Raw genomic sequence first — 22349 nt, 5'->3', positions numbered from 1 at the left:
AAGCAGGGCGCCCTCCCTCTTGCCAACTCTATGCTCTGTTTTGGACAAGAAGGCAAGGGGCCTTGGTGAGGGGTCGGTGGGAGCAATCAGGGCTGCTTCTGAGTTACAGGGCAAGTGCTGCCTGAGTTGCAGGAAGGAAACGCCTCAGTTTCCTCCTTGCCTACCTCCAAAGGTGGGTGACTGTACAGCCCCAGGGGTCATTGAATGGGCCCTCTGCTCCTCTCTCATCTATTGGGGGAGCCAAGTTGGCGAGCTTAGATCTCAGAACTGAATCTGCTACCTCCTCATGGAGCCCTTGTCCAGAGGACAAAAAAGAAGCTAAGTGGATGGTGCAGCCCCAAACTAGAAAAAAGTATTAGTTACAGAATATATATTATTATGTTCTGTTTGATGTTGGTTTTTGCCTTTTTAAAAAGAAACACCACAGACATTTCAGAACCGCACTGCAGGAGTAAGAAGAGTCAGCAAATTGAAAGCATTGCATAGTATTAAATGAACAGAGATGGTGAGTTCTTTATTTACAATTATTGTCTAGATAAAAAAATTCATAAAAACAGATGAATGGTCATAAATTATTTACCCCCTAATGGGGTGAACTGCCAAACGTACCCCATGCTGCTAGATATAGGACACAGAGTGCAAGCTTTATGTACTACAGTGAGTTTTGACAAATCAACCATTTCTTGTGTGTGGATGTGTGTACAAGTGTCAGAGTGAGGGTGTGTGCATGTGTGTGTGTGTGTGTGTGTGTGTGTGTGTGAGAGCATCTGTCCTTCCTGACAAGAAAAGACCAACACTAATGTGGGGCATTCTTGGTAGCTTTCATCACTCCCTGTTCCCCGAGCTATGATCCACTCAGAGAAACCTCCAGGTTTCCTTGCCTCCTGGCTCCAAATAAAAAGGGAGCATGTTGCACAAGGGCAACTTTCCTGGTGTCATGGAATGAGGTGGGGACACAGACTGGAACAAGCTAGGAGAGGGGAGATGAAAAACCTTGAGAAAGGACACTACAAAAAACACCATGTTCCAGCGCTGCCCCGTGTTTCCAGGTGCAGGTCTTTCCTTTCTCGGCAGGCAGGAGAGCAGCGGGCTGGCTTTTGGTAGTGTTGTATTGGAATCCAATAAACCAACTGAGGGCTGGTCACCCCTTTGGGGGTGCAGTTTCCTCTGCTGGGTACATTCAGAGATATTTCTTCACGCCATTCAGGTGATGCTGTTGTGCAAAGAAGGTCCTCCTTCCAGGACGGTTTTGCCAGGTGAAATGGGCTGGCTTGGGATCCCAAACCCTCAGGTTTCTCCACAGCTGTCCAGATGTAGGCCCTCCCAGCTGACTATGGCTCTTTTCCCAAGTGGCTCTCATCTTGTGTGTGGAAGAATTCTCTGGGCCTGGAGAAGGGAAGGGGCGGGGCTGACACACAGCAACCGTGGGAAGGGTCAGTATGAGGAATGAATTTCACAAGCAAGGCGGAAAGTGTTTGGTTTTCCTTGAAGCATGGGACGTCATCAATCATGGTATTCAAAATGTCTTTTGCACTGTACAAGTTTATGGAAAAAGATTGTATGCTGAAAAGTCTCAAAGCAAACTTTGTATTAAATACAAAAGTTCTTTTATGAAAAAAGCTGATACCCACAAAGTGCTTAGCAGTTAAGAGGCTGACATACAATTAAGTAAGCTCTTATTAAGTGGGATTACTAGTGCTGTAATTGTCTTGAGGGAAAAGTAACCTCCTTTTCTCACCTGTGATACTGTAGGGTTTCAGAATGGCTTTCTTTCGGGAAAGCGAGACTTGCTGTTAAAAGGCTACAGTATATATTGCGACTACAGGAAGACAATTTGGTTTAAAAATCACACTGAATACATCTCAATATACACATCATAAGGTTTGTTCGGATCTAAATAGTGCAGAGAAAAAGGCTATTCTTCTTCAAAAATAAAAATAAGAGCCGCAAGCCATAACGATCCTCATCCAATACGCCAACAGCTCATAGGCTGCAATTTATAAGGAAATAAACCTCTAAATTACTAAAAAAAAATCAACACAATAGCATTTATAATATTGCAATGTCACCTCAATCTCTATACAGACAGTGCCAAAGAGAACCTCTTTTTGAAATGCTCTTAGTAAACCCAAGTGAGTTTCATTGAGAGAAGAGTCTTCAACCAGTGTTTTGCAAATCCCATCATCCTTAGGCCGGATGGCTGTTAGCTTTCCAAGCCCAGGAAGCCCTCTCTCTCCTCTCCTTTTGTCTATGGAGCATGGTGTTAAAGCCCTCAGGATGGATACTTGGTAGCATTTGGCTTCTGCCTTAGCCTCCTGTGGTCGTGACATCATTGAACGGAAATAGCAGGCAAAAATCAGAGCATGGCTATAGTAAAACATCAAGGATGCAATCCAGTGAAGTGTCTGTTGGGCTGAGCTGTTTTTATAGCATCTCAGTCACCAGTGTTCTTAAACCGTACAAATAGCCAAAGACATTATCTACAGGTTTGTAAACAAATTACATTCGTCTTTTAGGACATAAATAAGTTAAAATAGAGCAATTTAAGCAGAAACAAGGCAACATGCCGGCAAAGAAACTTTATATATCCATGTATATATATTTATATATATATAGATATATATATATCTACCTATCTATATGGACGTATACAGTCTTGAATAAGTATACGTTGATATAGATATAAAGAAATGGATATAACCTTGTGAGTGTCTATGAAGTTCTTCAATTCCATTGGTGCAAATCTACTTAGGCGAGTTAAGCTCTGCAATTTCAAAAAGTTGTTAAATTAACCTATACAACTGAGACCATGCTTTGCAAGCATTTCAAAAACTCACAGACCAGTGGATTGGATAAATAGTCTCAGAAAAGAGTCTGTCTGCAGTTCCCGCCTAAGAAAACAAACAAAAACCCCTCCCCAACCCCCTAAAACCAAACAAGGGGAGGACTGGAAGTGCACAGTACATTCATGCAGGGGACATGGCGCTGGGCGGGTGCATGGCTGGTCCGTGTGTGGGCGAGAGCCGGAAGGGCTTGTTCTAGGAATATTGCTCACTCCCTTCAGCCCCCAGAGGAGATCCCGCCCCTTGCCTCAAAGTGAAAAACACTTCAAACAGCATCGCAGCCAGAAAAAGGGTCTGTTGGGTGGAAACATTGGTTTTCTCGCCAGTATTTGGTTTCCTGTTGTTGCTTGTTGCTGCTTGAGTGAGTTGAGTGCCTGGATGGGTGGGTGCCCGGGAGGTGGGTGGCGGTGGGGTCCTCAGCTAAAGCGACGTCTCCAGGCTGTGGATGGGGCTCCCTGGACTTGAAGAGGTAGCTGATTTGCTTGTGTCGGTTGTCAGGTTGATCCCGCTGTCGATGGCGCTGTTGTTCTTGTTGAGTGATGATGGCGGGCTCGAGTTCTGCTTGAGCGCGGCATCTTCTTCCAGGTCGGTGTCATCGATGAGGGGGATGTGGGGCTGTGAATCTTCGATCCGGAATTCAGGGTGAGCCATGAAATTATGGATGGAGGTTCGAGACTCAGGCTTTTCTAGACCTTCATAGAGAGAGCTACGGAATGCCTTCACGACGCGGATCTGCAAGGGAAGCACAGGGGTGAGAAGTAGTACCCGGTGTGTGTGTGTGTGTGTGTGTGTGTGTGTGTGCGTGTGTGTGTGCTATGCGTGCGTGCCGAGCTCTGGGGGGCTTGGTGAAGGGTCAGGTGAGAGGGGGTTAGGGCACACAGCATGTGGCTGGAATCCATATTTGCTGGATGTTAATGAGCATGGACAGGAGGGAAAGATTGGAAGAGGGCTCAGGTTATGTGCATCCATGAGGTTTTTAACATTGCTTTGGTTTTGGTCAAAACTAAAATATTAGGACAGGAGGAATCAAGCCCCATCAAAGCGATGATGGGAAACAGTGGTCAGAGGAAGCATAGTCCACTCCGCGGGCACCCAGACCTAGGGAGAGACTGAGCCTTGTTAACTTTAAAGCAGGTTCAACCATGCAGAAGGGGGATGGGGGTAGGTGGGAACAGAATAGGAGGGAGAAGAGGCTATTGAAAAAATCTTTAAAAAAATCACACACAGTTAAGAGACCATATGCCATGGAACAGATAACATGTTGCAAACAGAAAAGAAACAGAAAGGATAGACAGATGAACCAGGATGAGAGAAGACACACGAGGGCCAGACAACAGGAACATCAAACCAAAAGCAGCAAAGCAAACCAAAGCCAACTCAGGACTTTCTGGGGTGCAGAGCAGAGGCAGCCAGAAAGCACGAGGAGCTGGCAGACTGATGACATTCAGGAGTGGGAGCATGCCACAGTGGGGTCAGGAACCACACGGCACACACAGACAAACACACGCTACACTTGGAAGCCTGGACAATGTGAACGGAGACCGTTTGTACCCAACGTTTCTTTCCTTCATGCATTCGGGAGGTAAACACTCGAGTATTGACTCAAAGCCCTGGCCAGTCATTGGAGTTGGCTTTGGGGTCCCTTATTTCCTGGGGTATTTGATTTCTTTATTTGTTCTTTGAAAACACAAAACCAAAAAATGAGGCCAGAATCAGATGGTCAAACCTAGAATCAGTGGGTTCCTAAGGGGGTGTGTAACTGAGCTTAAAACCGCAAACTCTTTCATTTTTCTGTGTCTCAGTTGGAGCCTGTGGTTCTCTGAAGAATGGAAGGAGGTGGGGCACTGTGTCTTCTGGGCTAGTGGGAAGGGCACTGGACTTGGAGTTAGGAAGACTCAAGTCTGAGGCCTAGCTCTGCCACTGCTGGTGCCTTGACAGTAGGTAAGCCACACTCCCTCATTGGCCATCCTCTGTCCTGCCTCGCCGCGTGCAGAGGAAGAGGACCCTCACTTGGAAGAGAGGGGTCCCTCCTCTGGATTCCTAGGAGGGGGAGATGTGATGTCATCTCAAGGGGCAGAGAGGACTTAGGGGCAAATGTGCTTCCTTCTCTTTTCTCAGCCCTACCTCACAGCGGAGCCAGTGGCGGGGGAAAACAAGGCAGCATTGGTGTCTCCAATGAGAGAGCCTTAACCAAGGTGCCTGTGGTCCTGAGGGCACCCTGCATGGCCTTCCCTGCCGAGCAGTGGCTGCTCCCACACCACAGGCCTGTGTGGGACAGAGGACAGGACGAGGTCCTCATGTCCCAGGGTCTGTGGAGCTCTCAGTAAACCCAGGGCAGCTTGTTGGGGCACAGGTGGGGAAAGCGTGTCCATGGAAATGAATTTTCTTGATGACTGTGGCTGATGGTTTGAATTCTCATAGCTCAGGGTTTATTTCACTCTTTTGGGGGTCAGTCCTTCTAAAGCATACCACATGTTCCTCTTTTATTTTAATTTAGAGTTCACAGAGGAGAACTGAACTTTGTCAAGAATATTTTTGGTCTTGTAGACGATCTCATAGTTTTGATTTTTTAAAAAAGTTCTTTTCCTTTGCTGTCAGCCATCACTTACTAGTTCTGACTTTTCCTTGTCTTTTCAAAAGCATATCTGTCCCTCTCCTTCTTATGTGCTCTGGGTTGGGGACTCCAGGGGGCCCTGCCTGTTGGAATCATGCTTTAAATAGGAGGCATCAGGTGCCTAGTGAGAGCCAGCCAGATGCTGTGCATTAGTGCTGGCATTCTGTGATGGCCATTTGGTTGCCTTGAGATTTATTTCTCCCTAGATTTCCTATTTGTGACTCTGTAGAGATTATTAAGTATTCTGCTCTCCTGGTAAGTAGTGGGCCATTACACTTTTGATTAAGTGGGAACAACAAAAAAGGTGTTGCAGGCCTCAATTTTCTTATCTGCGAAATGGGAATACTAATAATCATAGTAGCTGCCCAGTCTGTGCCCAGAATGTTCTGAGGCTGAACTGCAATAAGGCACCAGCTGGAACGCCTGGTAGAGGAGGAGGGATGGTGGCAGGGTCCTATTATGTGACTGACAACGCAGAGGGGACAACACACAATGAGATGCAGGCCCCTTGCCCTCCCCCTGGCATGGAGACAACAGAAAGAATGAACTGCTCTGGACAAGACTGTGGGGACAAGACTTTTCAGGACACCCCACCACGGCCGTGTCAAGTCTCCACTTCGGTTCTCTCCACAGCTGAAATGGAAAATATATGGGAAGAAAAAAACTCTTCCATCTCCCCTTCCTGCCTACCCTGAAGATGGGGTTTTGTGGTACAAGTTGCATTTGGGCATGGAGGTAAGGGGAAAGAGATGATTCAGTTGTTTTGGTTTCATTAGTACAAAGGGAGCAGGAGGCCCGTGCTCGTCGTCAGAGGGCTCTGAGGAAATGCAGACGCCCCAGTCTGGGAGATGGTTCAACATACTCGAATGTTTACCCGGCTTCAAGGAAGCCAAGAGTCTAGGATTGATTCACATTCATTTCAGGCTCAAGGTTAAAGACTCACAACCTCTTTTAATTTCACTCTCTCTTGCTGAACTCTGTGTCCAGGGTTCTCTAGCCCTCTAGGGAAACAAACACATGGAATATTCAGAAAGCAGAGAGGTCTAGGGTTCCCCCCCAGAAGCAAGCCATTGTTCTCAACAACCCAAGGCTACACTAAACTAGTTACCAACTTACTAATGAGAGGTCCAGCTTTCTCTCCTTTCCTTTGTTCCTCCCCCTAAGAAATGCATACTCCACGCCTAGCCATACTCAGAACCTGGAGTCTGAAAGGGAAATGGGAGTCGAAGAGGCCCTTCCTAGCAGGGGCAGCGTCCAGAAAGTGGGTCGTTCTGGGGGTAGGCGTCTGATGCTCATGGCCTGGTTGGTTTGAAAGAGCAGGATTTTCACTGATGAACACAGAGCCTGCTACAAACTTGCTAAGTACAAAGGTGGCTTGAGGTGGCTTAGGAATTTGAGGGGAATAAGGCAGAGGGGCCTTGGTCCAAAGAGCTGAATGCTGATTTTGTCCATGATCACAGTGGATCTCCTTGTCCCCAACAGGCTGGTGAGAGTCAAGCAGAGAAACAACTCCCCTGGTCTCTGGACCCCAGAGTATTGGCTTTTTTTTTTTTTTTTTTGCTAGAGGAGGCTGTGGGTGTGGGCACTGGATCCGCAATGTAAAGTCAACCTCTGTGGGCTCATCTGGGAAATGGTAAGGGGTGGTGGGAAAAATGAGGAACTCTGCAGTCAGACCTCTTGCCACTCACTTGTTGTGTGATCTTGGGAAAGTCAGTCCACTTCTCTGAGCCCCAGTGTCTTTCTCAGTTAAATGGATGTACTGGCAGATCCTCTCTCCTATTTCAGTTGGGAGGCATATGTGAAATGAAGGGTATAGGCAATTGCTTGGGAAGATGTTGGGTGAGGCTCAAGTATAAGGCATTAGGGATGTGTTATTAAGTTTCTAGGGGAGAAAACAAATTCGTTTTTGGGTAAGTCAGAAGAAGAAAGCAAGAGAATAGACCGGAGTTCCCTTCCGAACATTCCAGATGCCAGTCTGATGGGACTGTCCTGTTGCTGCATGTATTTGTCTGCCTGCGGCTGTCCATCACACAGTGGTGCTGGGGGAGGGGTGTGTGATGTGGTGGGGGTTCCTTACCTCTTGTCATGAGTCAGAAGTCAGCCCAAGCATATACTACCCTCCCACTGGCCTTTGTGGCCCACTTGTGATAACCCAGGGGACAGTGGTGTGACTCCTTTCAGAGCACACAGACCCCAGGTGTTGTTGACTCAGCTTGCACATGGCCACCTCCTCTGCTGGAGAACCCCCAGGAAGAAGACCGTGCTTAGAGGAGGTGGGAGGCAGCCCACCGATTCATCTTACCCCATCTTACTTCCTGGCTACCAGCTTCACACCTCCTTTTGGGAGGGAAGAAAGCCTTTTGGCTTCTGAAGGGACTCTGCGTGGTACCTAGGGGGCCCTCAGAGCCCTTAGAGACCAGAGAATATGATATTGTTATAGAAACTTTCCGTAGAGAACCTAGGGGATATTTATTTAGAGTTTGCATTGTGACTGTGTTGACCAAAATGTGTGTTGAAACCACAGAGGTCGCGATCCCTTTGGCCAGTACCCTTGGCCACAAGAACGGTTAGGCTCTTTTTGAGACCATAGGTTCAAGAAAGGGTCCAGGAAGGGACCTAGAATTCCAGGCTAGATTCTATAGTAGAGGGTAGGAATGCAAGATTGTGAAGGAGGCATGATTCCCAAGAGAGAGGCAAGGTGGTGGCTGGAGGAGGGAGTTGTGCCTGACCAGCCCTCTGGGTCCTCTGAGAGAATGAAGCACCAGGCTTATAGTTTTCTTTTCAAAGGCTGTTAAAAAGTCAGGGTCATCATGGGGTAAAGAAGATCAACCTGTGGCCTGGAAGGAGCTTGGCTTAGAGATAGGAAGTGAAGAGTGGGCAGAAACAGGCATTCACTGAAGGAACAGTGCTAGGAACTGACTGTCTCAGGACTGAACTTTTGGGTGGTTTTTATAAATGACAGGAAAAAAAATATGGGAATTCAATTGCCAAGCTTTGAGATGACTGAGCTCTTTCTTCTAGACTGTGGAAGCTGAGAGGAGGGGGATGAACCAAGGGAAGACTTTCAAAGGCTGCCAGGCAGGAACGCCAGACAGGCTCTTTTGTGGCCAGTGCAAAGGGCCACACTTCAAGCAGGAGGCTGAACCAAGGTGGGACAAAGAACTGCGCGCGCATTCAGAAGCTAGACTTCCGGCATCAACCCAGTGAGAGCGGTGCCGGTGTCACTGCAGGAGCAGAGGGGAATGGATTCTTTCCCAAGTGGCTCTTAAAGTCTTAACTCTTTTGGTCACTTAGCAATGCCAGAGGTAAGCTGATGCAGCAGTAGGTTAGCTGGGTGAGGGCTCTCTGCTGTGAAGGGGAGGGAATGGGACCAAAGTGTTTCCTGCTCTGAGAAAGCCTGGCAGTGATTTCCTAGCAACACTTCATGGAGATGTGACTCTGGACACCATCTGCTCAAATACGTCTGTGCTTCAGCTGGGCTAGTCCGGACTCTCCATCACTGGTTTTGTGCTATTGAATGAACAAGGAGGGGCTTTCCCACCTTTTCTGCATCCTTCCTGTCATCCTGCGTGCCTGGCAGGACTGCATCTACCGAAAGGTCATGGGACATGAGCATATGCCATCCACAGGCTCTCTCTGTGGCTTTCGCCTCCTGCCAGAAGGCCCAGATGGCATCATTCCCACCTAGCACACACGACCTCTCCTGCTCAGTGGACGGGGATGTATGTTATGGGTGTTCTGTGTTTGGGGGTAGAGGCACCTTATAAAGTATCAAAAGATGAAGTCTGGAGTCTATTCCTCCTCAAAGAGGTCCAAGAGCTGGCTAACACCTGGTGGCAATCTGAGAAGACCAGCATAGGGCTCTCTTGCAGTTTGGGAGGGGCTGACTAGAGACAAGGAAAGTGGGTCAGGTGGCAAATAGAGACTTCTTTTTTTTTTTTGTCAGAGAGAGAGAGAGAGAGAAAGAGAGGGAGAGAGAGTCAGAGAGAGGGACAGATAGGGACATATAGGAAGGAAGGGAGAGAGATGAGAAACATCAATTCTTCATTGTGGCTCCTTAGTTGTTCATTGATTGCTTTCTCATATGTGCCTTGACTTGGAGGCTACAGCAGAGCAAGTGACCCTTGCTCAAGCCAGTGACCTTGGGCTTCAAGCCATTGTGACCTTTGGGCTCAAGCCAGCATCCATGGGGTCATGTTTATGAGCCCGCGCTCAAGCCAGCAACCTCAGGGTTTCAAACCTGGTCCACTGCGTCCCAGTCTGACGCTCTATCCAGTATGCCACCACCTGGTCAGGCTAGAGACTTCTTATTCCCTCTGGGACCTGAAGCCATAGGGGTTCAGAAAGATCTGGACAAGGCCAGAGATGACAGACCCAGGTCAGAAATGGTGGCGTGAGGAGATGAGCTTGGCAGGAGGGAGATGATGGAGGAGTCAGAGTCCCAGGCTATCTCTCAGGTAAGGAAGTGAGGAAGCCGAGGGTTAGACCAGATCTCTCGGGGCCTTCTGGTACCCAGCAGAGATGTGATGCCTGGCCTACTGTTTTCCACCTTAGGTTAAGCTGAATGGGTTAGAGACCTTGTCCCTTCCAGGAAGGGGTCAGACCTTCAACATGCAGGGGAAAGGGTGTGTAAGGCAGCTGATGCGGTTAGGTGTGCAAGGGGAGAGGGGAGAGGGTCTAACCACTGGGTGCAGGGCCCCCAGGCTGTGATCTCCTTGGGGACCCCAGACTGGCTGTGACTTCTGACCTACAGTGACCCCTCTCTTGGCTGGACCTTTCTGTGACTGACTGTGACCCCTGAGGACCTTGACTCACAGTAACCCTTTTCCTGACTTTGACTGCAGGCTGTGACCTTCTGGCCAACTCTGACCCTTGTCTTCATGGGTCAGATTTTTTGTGACTAAGTATGACTGTAGACTGAATGGGACATTCTGTGCCCCCAGGCTGACTGCTCCCCCTTGGCTGCTCTGACCCTGTAGCTCATGGGACATTTAATTACTGAAACCTTCCTGACAGATGGTGATCTTTTGCTGACCCAGACTTTTTGACCACTTGTGACTCTCATAACCTCCTGACTGACTGGTTGTAAACCTGTCTCTGACCCCAGCCAACCCTGGCCCACCAAAAGACTGCCACCCCATGACTGGCTATGGGCTCCTGACCAATTGTGGCCCCTCAGCCCCCTGGGCCTGACCATGACCTGCAGCCCCCCATGTCCTTGGTGCCCGGCCCCTGCCCGCCTGCCCGCCCGGCGCTAGCGTCGGTGGCACCCGAGGCGGTAAGGATTCACACTCACGCCCAGCTGCAGCAGGAGGAAGGCTGGTCGGAGAGGAAAGAGCATTGGACAACGACACGTGACTAGGGCTAGAGAGATTGGCTACGTCCTGGCTCTGGCTGGTGACGGAGGACTGTCTCCGCAGGGCCCCCTGAAAGGAGGCCCCGCTCTTGAAAGTATTGACTACTTCAATCTGCAACGGAGGAGAGAACGAGACAAGTTGCGAGAAGAACGAACACAACAGCTACACGACTGACAGGCATGATGCCACGAGAACAGCCGCAGCCACGGCAACAATGACAACGTCACTGAAATCAAAACAAAAAGTACCAGACACACTCCAAGGCTCTGAAAGACAGCAGCTCAGTTCTGGGCCCATCCGGAGGCCCTAGGGTCCTAGGAGGACACAGGAGCCCAGCCTGTGCTCTGCTCCAGTGGCTCAGGGGCCAGGGGCTGGGCTGGGGGCTGGGGGTGATAAACATGGTGTTTGGAAGCAAGAGCACTGCTTAGCCCTATTTGGGGCCCGGTCTGGAGCCTGAGGGGTATGGTGGGGGCTCTGGTGGACAGACGTTGGCCCAAATCTCGGCTGTGCCACTTACAAGCTAGGTGATTTTGGGCAAGTCACCTGAGTGTAGTTACTTGTCCTTTATAAGGGGCAGTGCCACCTACCTGGCTGTGTTATCTGTGAGTGGCAAAGCACCGGGCTCATGTTAATGTTCTGTAAGAGCCAGGCTGGACAGGCACTGTGTTCACTCAAGAAACTACAGTCCTGGGGTCTTGCGATCTGGAGACCTCCGAAAGGCTCTGTGGCTGTGTTGGTGACAGCCCAGGGCCATGTACACCGAGAGCTGCCCCAGAAGGCTGGGTGCTGGGTTCTTGCCAAGGAGAGCCCAGGCTGCAGTAGGTGGCTCTGGGTCTGAAACCTGCCTCTGTCCCCTCAACCAAATCTCTCAGAAAGGACAGTCTCCTAAACCTCATTCATCTCTAACACTGGAGGAGGCATACCTACCTCTCAGCAGGCTGTGAAGGCCAATGAGATGATGTTAGGGAGAGTGCACTGTGGGTGTGAGGCAGCCCAGGGAGCTACTGTTTGTTATGTATATTAAGTGAACTGCTAGGCCGCCAGGCAAGATGGAGGTGGGGGCTTTGCAACCCTTCCCAGAGTGGTGGGGATGGCTGGCATGGGCGTGCCAGATGCACCTCTCCCAGGTGGTCAGGGTAAGCGGCAGACCCTCTCTTAGTTTCACAGGCCCCTCTGTTCCTTATCTCACGGGCTGTGCCCCCCTGGGCAGAGGGGCTGGCTCCCGGGAGAGTCTGTGGCGTGCGGTGGGAGGGCTGCATGGTTGTGGCATTTGCACATGGCAGCCACGCAGTCTCCGTGCTGGACATGCATCCTGCATGTGTGCTCTGCAGGCGTCTCTGGTGAGCACATGAGTGTCTCTGTGCACGAGGAAAACCAAGCTCTGTTCACAGAGCTGCCTGGAAACCCGCAAGCCCACTGTGGAGGAAGAGGGTGTGCGCCTGTGTGTAAGGCCCCGGCCTCACGGGCTGACCCATGGCCCCGGGAGAGTCGAGGGCCACTCCCGGCCTGGGGCTGTCCCTCCTGGCAGCTGCCCTGCAGCTCTGACTAGAGCTCTTCACTCACCTCAGCTCTCAGGGGCAACACCTCCCCTGCTCCCAGGGGCAACCCCCGGACACCTCAGTCAGACCCCGTGCTGGCCAAGAAGGTCAGCTGGAACGTTCCCGAGGGGCCTCTGTTTCTTTAGCAGCCCCGCGAGAGTGTGTCAGGAGTGCAGGAGTAGGAAGAGCTGGTGAGGTGGTGAGAGCAGGCCTTGGAAGGTGGTGTGGAGCATGTACACCTCCATCACCTGCCTGCCTGGCCAGGCGCGGCCAGGCGCGGGCCCAGCCCCGGGAGCCTCCTGTACCTGGGTCTGTATCCGGTTCAGGCCTCGGAACCATAGGATCTGGCCCCTCCGCAGCTCACGCTCGGCGTGGTCGATCTCCTCCACATCCTCGTTGAGCTCTTCCTCTGGAATCTCCTCCTTTTGCGTGAGCCTGCCCGCCTCCTTGAGGAACTTGAGCCTGCTGGTCGGGATGGTGGCGATGACCTGCAGAAGACCCAGCAGTGTCAGGACAGTGGGTCTGTCACTCAGTCAGCCTCCTTCCCTCCCTGCCACCCCTACCTTGCTCTCTCAACCTCTCCCTCCTCTGACCCAATTACCTAGTTACATGTTCAAATCACTCCTTAACTCATCCCAATCCAATCTTTAAGTCTCTTATTAATTTACTTTTTAATTTACTCACTCATCCAAAGTCAAGAGGCATAGCGGAAAATCTTGGCTTTTAGGCGTTGGGCAGATATGACTTTGAATACTCCAGACCTTACTGGTCATGTGACTTTGGGCTGGTCATTTAACCTCTCTGAGCTCTGGCTTTCCCACCTGTGAAGCTGAGGGCAGTTCTCAGGGATGGGGGTAAAGCGAGATGGTGTGTCAGGTTGCTATGTGTGAGTCTGGCTGGTCCCCAGGCCCTCACTCCTCCTGAGGTCACTGGGCCCTGGGTACCCAACATGAGCAACAGGGCTCAGGGCCTGGGTGCCCTGAGGAGAGCCAATCTGGGGACTCTGGGAATGGTGGCCTTCCCAACAACGGGAGGCAATATAGGAAGGGGTGCACCCCCACTCTTACTCTTCTTCCAAAGGGTTTGTCCATGCGCCTAAGGCTTGAGAGGCAGGCCCTATGGGGAAGCTGAGGTGGCAGAGGTAGAGGCCTTTACATTGCCTATAGGAACAGGTAGGGGCTGGCCTGGACACTCAGCTTCAAGGGTTCCCTGGGAGTGTAAGGTGGGCGTTGCCTACTGGCATCATCCTTAGGCATTAGGAGTCTGCTCGCTCAGACACCTGGAGCTCTCTAAGGGAGTAGGCCCCAGTGGGATAAAGATGGCCCCGTTCTGAGAGTGCCTGGGAATGGGGCTGCTAATCAAACCTGGTTTATCCATTCTCCAAAGAAGCCCTGAAGTTTAAAAAAGTTTCTTTTGGATGAAACTAAACTTTCTTCTTTATCTTCTGTTAATTTCTGCCATTGGAATGTCTCACTCAAGCCTGGGAACAGCTTGGAAGTAAGAACATTGTCTCAGGCCCACTGGGACTCCCCTGCCTGGGTGACAGAGCACCTTGGGGATAAAACCCCTTTGGTCCAGGATGTGGATTGGGGCATGTCTCATAAGCACCACTTCCTGGTCAGGAGCCTTTGAGCTGCAAGTTATGAGCACTGTGATGGGTGTGTGTGTGTCCTGGGAACTTGGGCAACAGTAGGAAATGGAACTAGTGGGAGAATGTTCTGAGGTCATAGATGGAAGAGCCCCTGCAGAGCCTCCAACCCAAGCGTTCCTAAAGCCAGGAGGACCTCACGTGACCACAGACACAGCACGGAGTGTCTGTGCGTGTTCCCTCCAGCCCTGGAGGGGCCTCGGTGGTGCGGCTGCACTCACTCGTCTCCCCGGAGCACCTGACACACACCGCTTAACTGATCTTTTTTTTAACAGCTAGCTGCCTTTAAACTCTGAGCCTTTGTGGGCCATGGCACCCAGTTAGAGTCTAATGATATTGTTCTCATCACATTATTTTTATTTTTTTTTTAGCTTCTGTTTATGACAAGTGGTATTGATTTTCCATTCATGTTAGTAATATAAAGTTGTCTTGAAATAAATTTCACTTAAAACAACACTGAGGCAACTGAAAGAAAATATTAAGTAAATAAAAGGATCAGTGGTACCTAGATATATGACAAAAACCACAGTGATGGTACCCAAATGACAATCATTTGGGACCCAGAGATAGGGAGGGCCTTGTCTAAGGCCATACCACAAGTCCCTGGCAGAACTGGGACCCATTCCTGGGGCTTCCAGATTTTCTGGCCGATGCTCTTTCCCTTCTCCCACTGAGAGGCCCCTCCTGTTACCCACTGGGAACTTACCTGGCCCCAGACGAGCTCTCCTAACCCGATGAATATGCACCACATCCACTGGTCCAGCTGCAGCGGAGCGCAGCTGAACGGCTTCCCCCCAAACTGCACGATCACTATCTGGAGGTCAAAGGGAGCAGAGACAGAGACAGACATAGAGAGGCCACCAGGGGCCAGCTCTGAGGCCGGGGCTCTTGGGGCACTGCAGTGGGGCTCCACTTGCCCACTGCCCACCCCAGCTCGGGTTGAGGTGGCAGCCTGGCTACCTGGATGGCAAAGGTGCCCAGCACGATGGTACAGAAGATGGGGTTCCGGAAGATTCCATCGAAGACGTTGCGCTCGCCGTGGATCTTGCGGGCATTAATCTCGTTGAAGAGCTGCATCATGACGAAGGTGTTGAAGATGATGGTGTAGTGCTCCGAGGGCGGCGAGTGCAGGGGCGCGTTCCTCCCGTTGTCAATCTGGAACATCTTCTCACCTGCCAAGCCGCGAGTGTGGGCGCTGGGTGGGGGTGGGCCTGGCGTGGGGGTCTCCTCTGAGCAGCAGGGTGGGCAGCTCAGACATGGAGGCATGCTCTGGACACCGGGGGTGGGGGGTGGGTAGGCAGGTGCGGTTGGGTGGTTGTGAGTGTGAGTGAAGGGGTAACCAAACCCTTTATCCTCGAGGTCAGAAGGACCTTGGGTGAACTTTCTTCTACTTTTCTATGGAAATCTGACAAAGGTGGAATGCTGGATGTATTATCAGGCAACATTGCCTGATTGACAAATGCATCTGGACTGGGAAGACGGGGTAAAGAGGAATACCTGGTGGCAGGCCATGGCTTTGGGCTCCCTGCAAAGTGCTGCTTTTTGTAACTAAGAATGTCCCTTGCTGAGACCTGAAAACTCATGGGACTGTTATAAGGGATAGCAATTCTTATATGGAGGCTGAGACTTTTAGGCTTGGCTGGCTTGGGACCCACCATGTTGCTGCATTCTTCTACACTTGCCCTATCACATGGTGGAGGACGGTGCAGTCCCCCGGGGTGCTGTGTGGACGCCCACTGATGGCATGCCTGTGTAAGGTGGTGCCAGGGGGGCTTGTGGGGTTTCTGAGTGTGAGCTGTCTAGCTGAATCCAAGACCTCCGAGGGTAGGTGCTCAAGTGGGAAAGCCAGCAAGTAAGCCAGGGGTTGCCTTCCCCTCCTCCCCCTCGCCTGATAGCTTTCTCTGCAAGTCTCTCCTAGTTCTGCCTTCCTCTGGCGTCCTCCATGGTGATCTTTACAACAGTCCGGCCAACTCATCACCTTTGTAGTTTATGGAAGAGGACTGTCCTTTGAGGGATCCACGCCCCGCTCGCATCTGTACTCTGGACTTTGAAGGCAAGGGCTCATTGATGTCGAAAGTCCAGCTTGAGGAGGCTAACGTGGAGGGAGTCTGCCCAGGCTGGAGATTCCCAGTTGGCTCTGACTTACTACTGTGTGACCATGAGCAAGCCCTTCCCCTCTCTGGGCCTCTATTTCCTTATCTCTTACCCAGGGATAGACTTTGTCTGGGTCATCTCTGAAGCACCCATGGAAACCAGGCCAGTCTCAGCCCAAGCCAGACCTGGTTCTTTGCCAGGCTCCTCCTCACACTGACTGCATGTTCCTGGGCAAGTCACCTCACCTCTCTGTGCTTGGTGCTATCACTGTGATGTGGGGTGATGCAAAGGTGCCTGTTTCATGGAGTGCTTGGGCAGCCTAAATGAACAGGCTGTGAGAATAACCGGTGGATAGGCAAGTGTGCGGCATTTCCCTGAGGAAGCGCTGCTGAGGATACCTTCCCGGGACAAGGATGACGTGAGAATGGGTCAGAGGAGGGGCCGGCCACTTACCCCAAGAGCCTCAGGCTCCTCTGGGGCTGGCGTGAGGGGCATTCACTGGCATTGGTCACTGCTTGGCACAGTGTGCGCTCATTGTTCAGAGCTGTCATTAGTGCAAAAAAGCCTTGGTTTTGGAGTTGGCCAGATGCAGGACAGAGCCTGGCTCTGTCCAAGTCTTGCTGTGTGACCCTGAGCATATAAGTTCACCTCCCTGGGCCTCTATCACCCATTGGCAAAAAGGAAGGTAGATGCGAATCCAGACAGGTGGTCAAGGCCACAGCGTCCCCGTGGGTGGGGTGGGGACTCACCGACAAACAGCAGGGTGAAGATGAGGGTGAGCTGGTAGACGGCGTGGCCCAGGATGTTCTTCATCATGGTCCGCGAGATGAGGGGCTTGTTGCGGCCGTACGGCTTCCTCAGAAGTAGGGTCTCAGTGGGCGGCTCGGTGGCCAGGGCCAGCGAGGCGAATGTGTCCATGATTAGGTTCACCCAGAGCATCTGCACGGCTTTCAGAGGGGAGTCCTGGGGACGACGTGAAGAGGGCTGTCACAGGGGAAGCCGGCCCCCCCTGCCGCTACCAAGCGCCTGGTGTGGGGCTCATCGTGGGGGTCCCAGCAGCTTCCTGCTGGAGCCTTGAGGCCGCTCTGCCCAGTGGGGCTGCCCTCAGCTGGCTTGTGCCCTGGGCTCCTGAGCAGGCACAGAGCGGGTTCGCTGAGGCTTTCCTTCAGAACAGCCCAGACCTGTCCACTTCGGCTGTCTTCTTCCCCAAGGACAAATGGATTTCCTCAGGCTCGATGGCCACCAGTTCTCTGCTGTCTCCCTTCCTCCCCTCCACAAGTCTCACCTCCAGGCTAAGGCCCAGCCTCCCCCATCTCTAGCATTAACCCCCGTCTCCTCTGTTTCACCCCTGCCCCTGCCCACTGCCCCTTTCCCCTCAACTATCAATGGCTCAAGTCTCTCCTAGCCCAACAGGGCCCACGACCCTGTCCTCTTCACTACCACTCAGTTTCTCTTTATCCTTTATCCCACTTTAACTTAAGCAATTATTATATCTCTATATATCTATGTTTCTGCCTCTCTGTCTACCTATCTATCTGATTCTAAAAATAATATACTTCCATGGTAGAAAATTTGGGCAAATAAGGAATAGTAGAAGCTAAATTCATCAGTGATTGCACTACCCGTCCACAGTCTGAGACGGGGTCACGTGTTCATGCTGTTCTGTGCGATCACATCACGCAGTCAGCCTACCTGCCTGAAGGTGCTGAATCCATTTGTCCCCCTCCTTCCTCACACCTTGTGCCTTGTCCTTAGCAGCCAGACTCTGACCTTTCCATGCCCCCAAAGTGTCTTTCCCCAAGGTCACCAGTGCCTTACTTGTCACAGTTAAAGAATCCACTTTCCAGCCCCATCTCACTGGCCTCCCTGTAGCATTGGGCCACTGCCTCGTCCTTGCATCCCTGACCCCACTCTCCCTGTGCTCCTTCTCCTTTCTGAATGTTCCTCTGTCTCCCTTCGGAGTGCTTTCCTCTTGCCCTGTCTCTTAAACCTGTGCTCCCTGTGCCGCCTTCCTGGCCTTGCTTTCTTTCTACACCTGTGCCCTGGCTGCAGGGGCCTCTTTCCAGCCTAGACCTCCTTGTGGTTTTAGCCTCACCCACTGGTGAAACACCTCCTTCAGGAAACCCACAGACCTCAAATGGCCAATAGCTTGCACTGAGCTGTTCCTTGTCCCTCTGTCCTCTCCATGTAGCCCCCGAGGCCCCCTCTGTCTGCACCCCATGCACGCACTCACCTCCTGTATTTGGTACAGCCCCTCCTCCGGCCCACCTCTCCCACCTCTGCCCTGGCACAGTCACATCATGCTCCCCACACCCCGCAGCTTCTTCCTGCCCATCAGCCTTCTCTGATCACATGCACCTTGGGGTTAGGGCCCCTGATCTCCCCATCAAGGACTCCATGGCCCCGGCACCAACTCAATCTAAGACCTTAGGCAAACTGAGAGTCTTCTTGGAACCTCAGTTTCCTCATCTGGCATCAGCTGGTCTGGAAGCCTTGTATGAGTTGCCGTGCTATGGGAGTGTCCCCCAAACCACCACTAGAGGGAGCCTCTAGTCCACAGGCCAGGTGAGAAGGCTCTTGAGAGTAGAAGGGACCCCTTTAACCCCTCTACAAATCTGTACACCCCCATCCTGGCTCTGACTCTCAGGGCCTCAGTATTGGGTGCTCCTATGTGTAGCCCTACGGGCTCAGAATAAAACAGAGGGGAGCAGCATTCCCAGGGCCACACAGCTCTTCGGGGCAGTGCTGGCCTCTGGAGGTTCGTGTGGGCAGGAACTTGTCTGCCCACATGGCCACTAGGAGGGGCCAGGCCTCAGAATATCCGTTTCCTCCCCAGGCCAGCCTGGTCAGCCCTTGGGGGAAGCAGGAGGCTGTGGAGCAATGGTAGGTACCTGGTCTGTCCACATTCTGAGCCTCAGGTTCTGCCTCTGTAATGGGGGCCATCACTGTTTCCTGCTCCATGGGGCTGGGTGAGGAAGCAGGGAGGCTGCAGATGTTGGGGCCTGTGGGTGGCTTCCCCTGAGTTCAGAACCCAGGGCTGCTCAAGACCCAGACTGAGATCCTTACAGACCCTGCTTCTCCCAGTGACAGAGTTACCAACTCCTTCCTGCGCCCCCAACTGGCCCCAGGAACCCAGGCAAACAGGTCTCACCCGACACACTCTATGTCAGAACTAAAGCTCACTTGGCCCTCCTGGATCCTTGCCCCCGTCTGGCTGCGTGATCCCTCCTTGGGCGCTGCCCTGACCCTGCCTCCCTCTGGTCCTTTATGCGGCCAGCTTTGCCTTACCTTGAGGACCACCTCTCCTGACTCTTGGAGCAAGGCTCTGGATGGTGCTGGGTCAGGCAGACGTGGAAGTGAGGCCTGGCATATCCCACTTGCCAGATGTGGCAAACTTCTGAGCCTCATTTCCTCTGCTCCACAGGGCTCGTGCCTGCCCCTGAGGGCTGTGATACAGTTCCTGACCCTCAGCAGGTACCCCACTGATGGGGACAGCACCCTGGGATGCCCGTGTGGGTGTTCGCCCTCCGCCAGGCTTCAGCACGCTCTACCCTGCGGCCCCTCAGAGCACCCACCTGTGTGATGCAGGCACCTGTGAAGGCCACAATCACAGCCACCACGTTGACTGTCAGCTGGAACTGTAGGAACTTGGAGATGCTGTCATAGACGTTGCGGCCCCACATCACTGCCTTGACGATGCTGCTGAAGTTGTCATCTGTCAGGATGATGTCCGAGGCCTCCTTGGCCACATCTGTGCCTGCAATGCCCTGTGGGGTTGGGGACAGGAGCCTGGGTGGGTCAACCAAGGAGGCAAGCAGCTCTAGCAACACTGTCCTCACCCCCTACACATCCTCAGTCCTACAGAACCTCCCACATATATACACCCTGCTGCTAGCACAGCCAGATCACATGCACACAGACGCATATATATATACACGTGACATACCCACCCCTGGGGCTAGCCTTCAGGAAGCCTCTCTCTAGCACCCCCCCTTCCTGACCCAGACCCATTCATGCACAGAACCTCTCTCTGACCTTCTAGGGCAGGGGTCGGGAACCTTTTTGGCTGAGAGAGCCATGAACGCCACATATTTTAAAATGTAATTCTGTGAGAGCCATACAATGACCCATGTACGTTATGCATTAATCAATAAAAATTTGGTGTTGTCCTGGAGGACAGCTGTGATTGGCTCCAGCCACCCGCAACCATGAACATGAGCGGTAGGAAATGAATGGATTGTAATACATAAGAATGTTTTATATTTTAACATTTTTTTTTATTATTAAAGATTTGTCTGTGAGCCAGATGCAGCCATCAAAAGAGCCACATCTGGCTCATGAGCCATAGGTTCCCGACCCCTGTTCTAGGGAGACCCTGTGGGACAGGCTGGGCCTCAAGAGCACTGGGCACATATGGTGGATGGTGGGTAGGCTGAGAGTAAACTGGGGGGTCCTGCACCACCAGCCTGAGACTATATTGTTCATGTTCCCATAAACCCATGCCCATGAACTCCTGCCAGACGCTGCCCTGGGGCCATCTGCAAGCTGCACCTACCATGGCGAAGCCCACATCCGCCTTCTTGAGTGCAGGACCATCATTGGTGCCATCTCCTGTCACGGCTACCACCTGCCGCTGCTCAGTGTGTGTGCTGTCGATGATGCCTGTGGGATGGGGCAGGAGTGTGCTCAGGGCCCCGGCATGCTCCATGGGGCAGGGGCAGCCTGGGCAGTCCTGATCCTCAGGAAGACACTGCTGGGCACAGCCTCCTCTCTGGCTTCGGCCCTGCCATCCCAGTCCTCATGGACTGCCTCCCAGTCTTCCCGGCTCCGGGCTTGCCCATAGCTCCCACGCCTGCAGAGGTGTCAGCCTCCTTAGCCCAGTGCTGGCTTGCAGCCTTCCATGGTCCCTCCAGCACCCTGTCTTCTCTCTGTAACCCATGCCCACACTAGAGCCACCCTGGCTGGAATCGCCCCCCTTCTGCCTGGGCTCCAGGGCTTTGCCAGGGGCTGCCATGTGCTGCCCTAGCACCACCTCTCGGAAGTCTAGTCGCACCTGAGGAGGTTTGGGCTGTGCCATTTGCCAATGACCCCTGACCCACAGAACTGGCCGTGATCTCTCTCCGGATATTTATCCTCAGTAAAATCTTCAACAAATAACAGAATCAACAGATGACATGTGGCCTCTGTCACTGAGCTGGGACAGTGGAAAAGGATGGGTGAAAGATATTATTGGGCATGTGTGGGATTTGTGGGCAGGTCAGATATTTGAGTATCAACCTTGATACGTCCCTCTCTCATCCTGCACATCCAACGTGCCAGCCAGGCTTGGGGATCCTGGCTCTGAAATCCCACAGGAATCCTTCCCTTCTCTCAGTCTCCGTCCCTTCTACCGCCAGCAGCACCTCCATGTCCCCCCACTAACCTGGGACTCCCCTTCGGTCTGCACAGCAGCTCCTGGGGCTTTCCAGCGCCAGAGTCTGAACCTGTCCCTCCGCAGCTCCAGCCGGGAGTTGTGCCCTCACTACCCGTCTGGCCTCAGAAGGACACCTGCATTCTTAGCTCCAATCACAAAGTCCTCCATGGTTGGAACGTGCCCATTTGGGGTTCATGTCTTCTCTCACCCACTGGCCGCCCCTAATCTGTGACTTAACCACAGGGACGGCTCTTGGTCCTGCAGAGCTGGTTCCACTTGGACGTGTCTTCGCACAGACTATTCTCAGCCACCCGTCCCTGTCACCCACCTGTAGCCTCAGCTTGGAGGCCACATTCTCTGACGGCCTGAGGACCCCTGCCCTAATCAGGTCACTGCAACTCCCTTCTACCCATGTGTTCCCCTGTCCTGAACCTGGCCAACAGCAGCAGCCTGTGGAGTGAGGACATGAGTTCCCTGACCTTGGGCACTGTACTCCCTGCCCCACCCCCAGCTCTCTGCAACTGTCAAGTCTCCACCTGCTTCAAGGCCCAGCTCCAAGGCCTGTGCTCCAGGAGTCATCCCGGCGGCCCCTCCCCCACACAGTTCCGCTGCCCAGGACTATCCAGTCTCTGTCCACTTGGCATTTGAACTTGGCCTTTCAGGCCTTCATCCCTCTTGGCCTGCCTGGATGTTCCTCAAGGCAGGGAAAGGGCTGATTTTTTTTCTCTGTGGTTCCTCAGGCTGGCACTGACCTTTTCACAGCCCTCCGACTGCCCCCAGTAGAGGGGGCAACTGAGAAGACACCTCTGCCAGACCCCTGTCCACCACCTCCAGTGCTGGCA

The 22349-nt window shown here is 52.4% G+C and overlaps 1 protein-coding gene across 10 annotated transcripts in view; it reads right to left on the bottom strand.

Annotated features, from left to right (window-relative positions):
- Positions 1-483: 483 nt before the first annotated feature.
- Positions 484-22349, bottom strand: part of ATP2B2 (ATPase plasma membrane Ca2+ transporting 2) — a 503137-nt gene continuing 481271 nt past the window's right edge. For 9 of the 10 annotated variants that reach the window (XM_066352092.1, XM_066352093.1, XM_066352094.1 and 6 more), the window contains 7 exons: positions 20650-20756; positions 19670-19861; positions 16844-17057; positions 14961-15172; positions 14707-14814; positions 12658-12840; positions 484-3575 (listed from right to left, as the gene is read on the bottom strand). In XM_066352092.1, coding sequence (XP_066208189.1) covers positions 3264-3575; positions 12658-12840; positions 14707-14814; positions 14961-15172; positions 16844-17057; positions 19670-19861; positions 20650-20756 — 1328 coding nt within the window. In that variant the 3' untranslated portion in view covers positions 484-3263. Of the gene's footprint in view, positions 3576-6403; positions 6459-10749; positions 10926-12657; positions 12841-14706; positions 14815-14960; positions 15173-16843; positions 17058-19669; positions 19862-20649; positions 20757-22349 lie in introns of all 10 variants that reach the window. The other variant, XM_066352101.1, reaches the window with a different exon arrangement.

The sequence above is a fragment of the Saccopteryx leptura genome, chromosome 10, assembly GCF_036850995.1.
Source record: "Saccopteryx leptura isolate mSacLep1 chromosome 10, mSacLep1_pri_phased_curated, whole genome shotgun sequence".
Classification (NCBI taxonomy): domain Eukaryota; kingdom Metazoa; phylum Chordata; class Mammalia; order Chiroptera; family Emballonuridae; genus Saccopteryx; species Saccopteryx leptura.
This window is presented reverse-complemented; position numbering and strand designations above follow the sequence as displayed.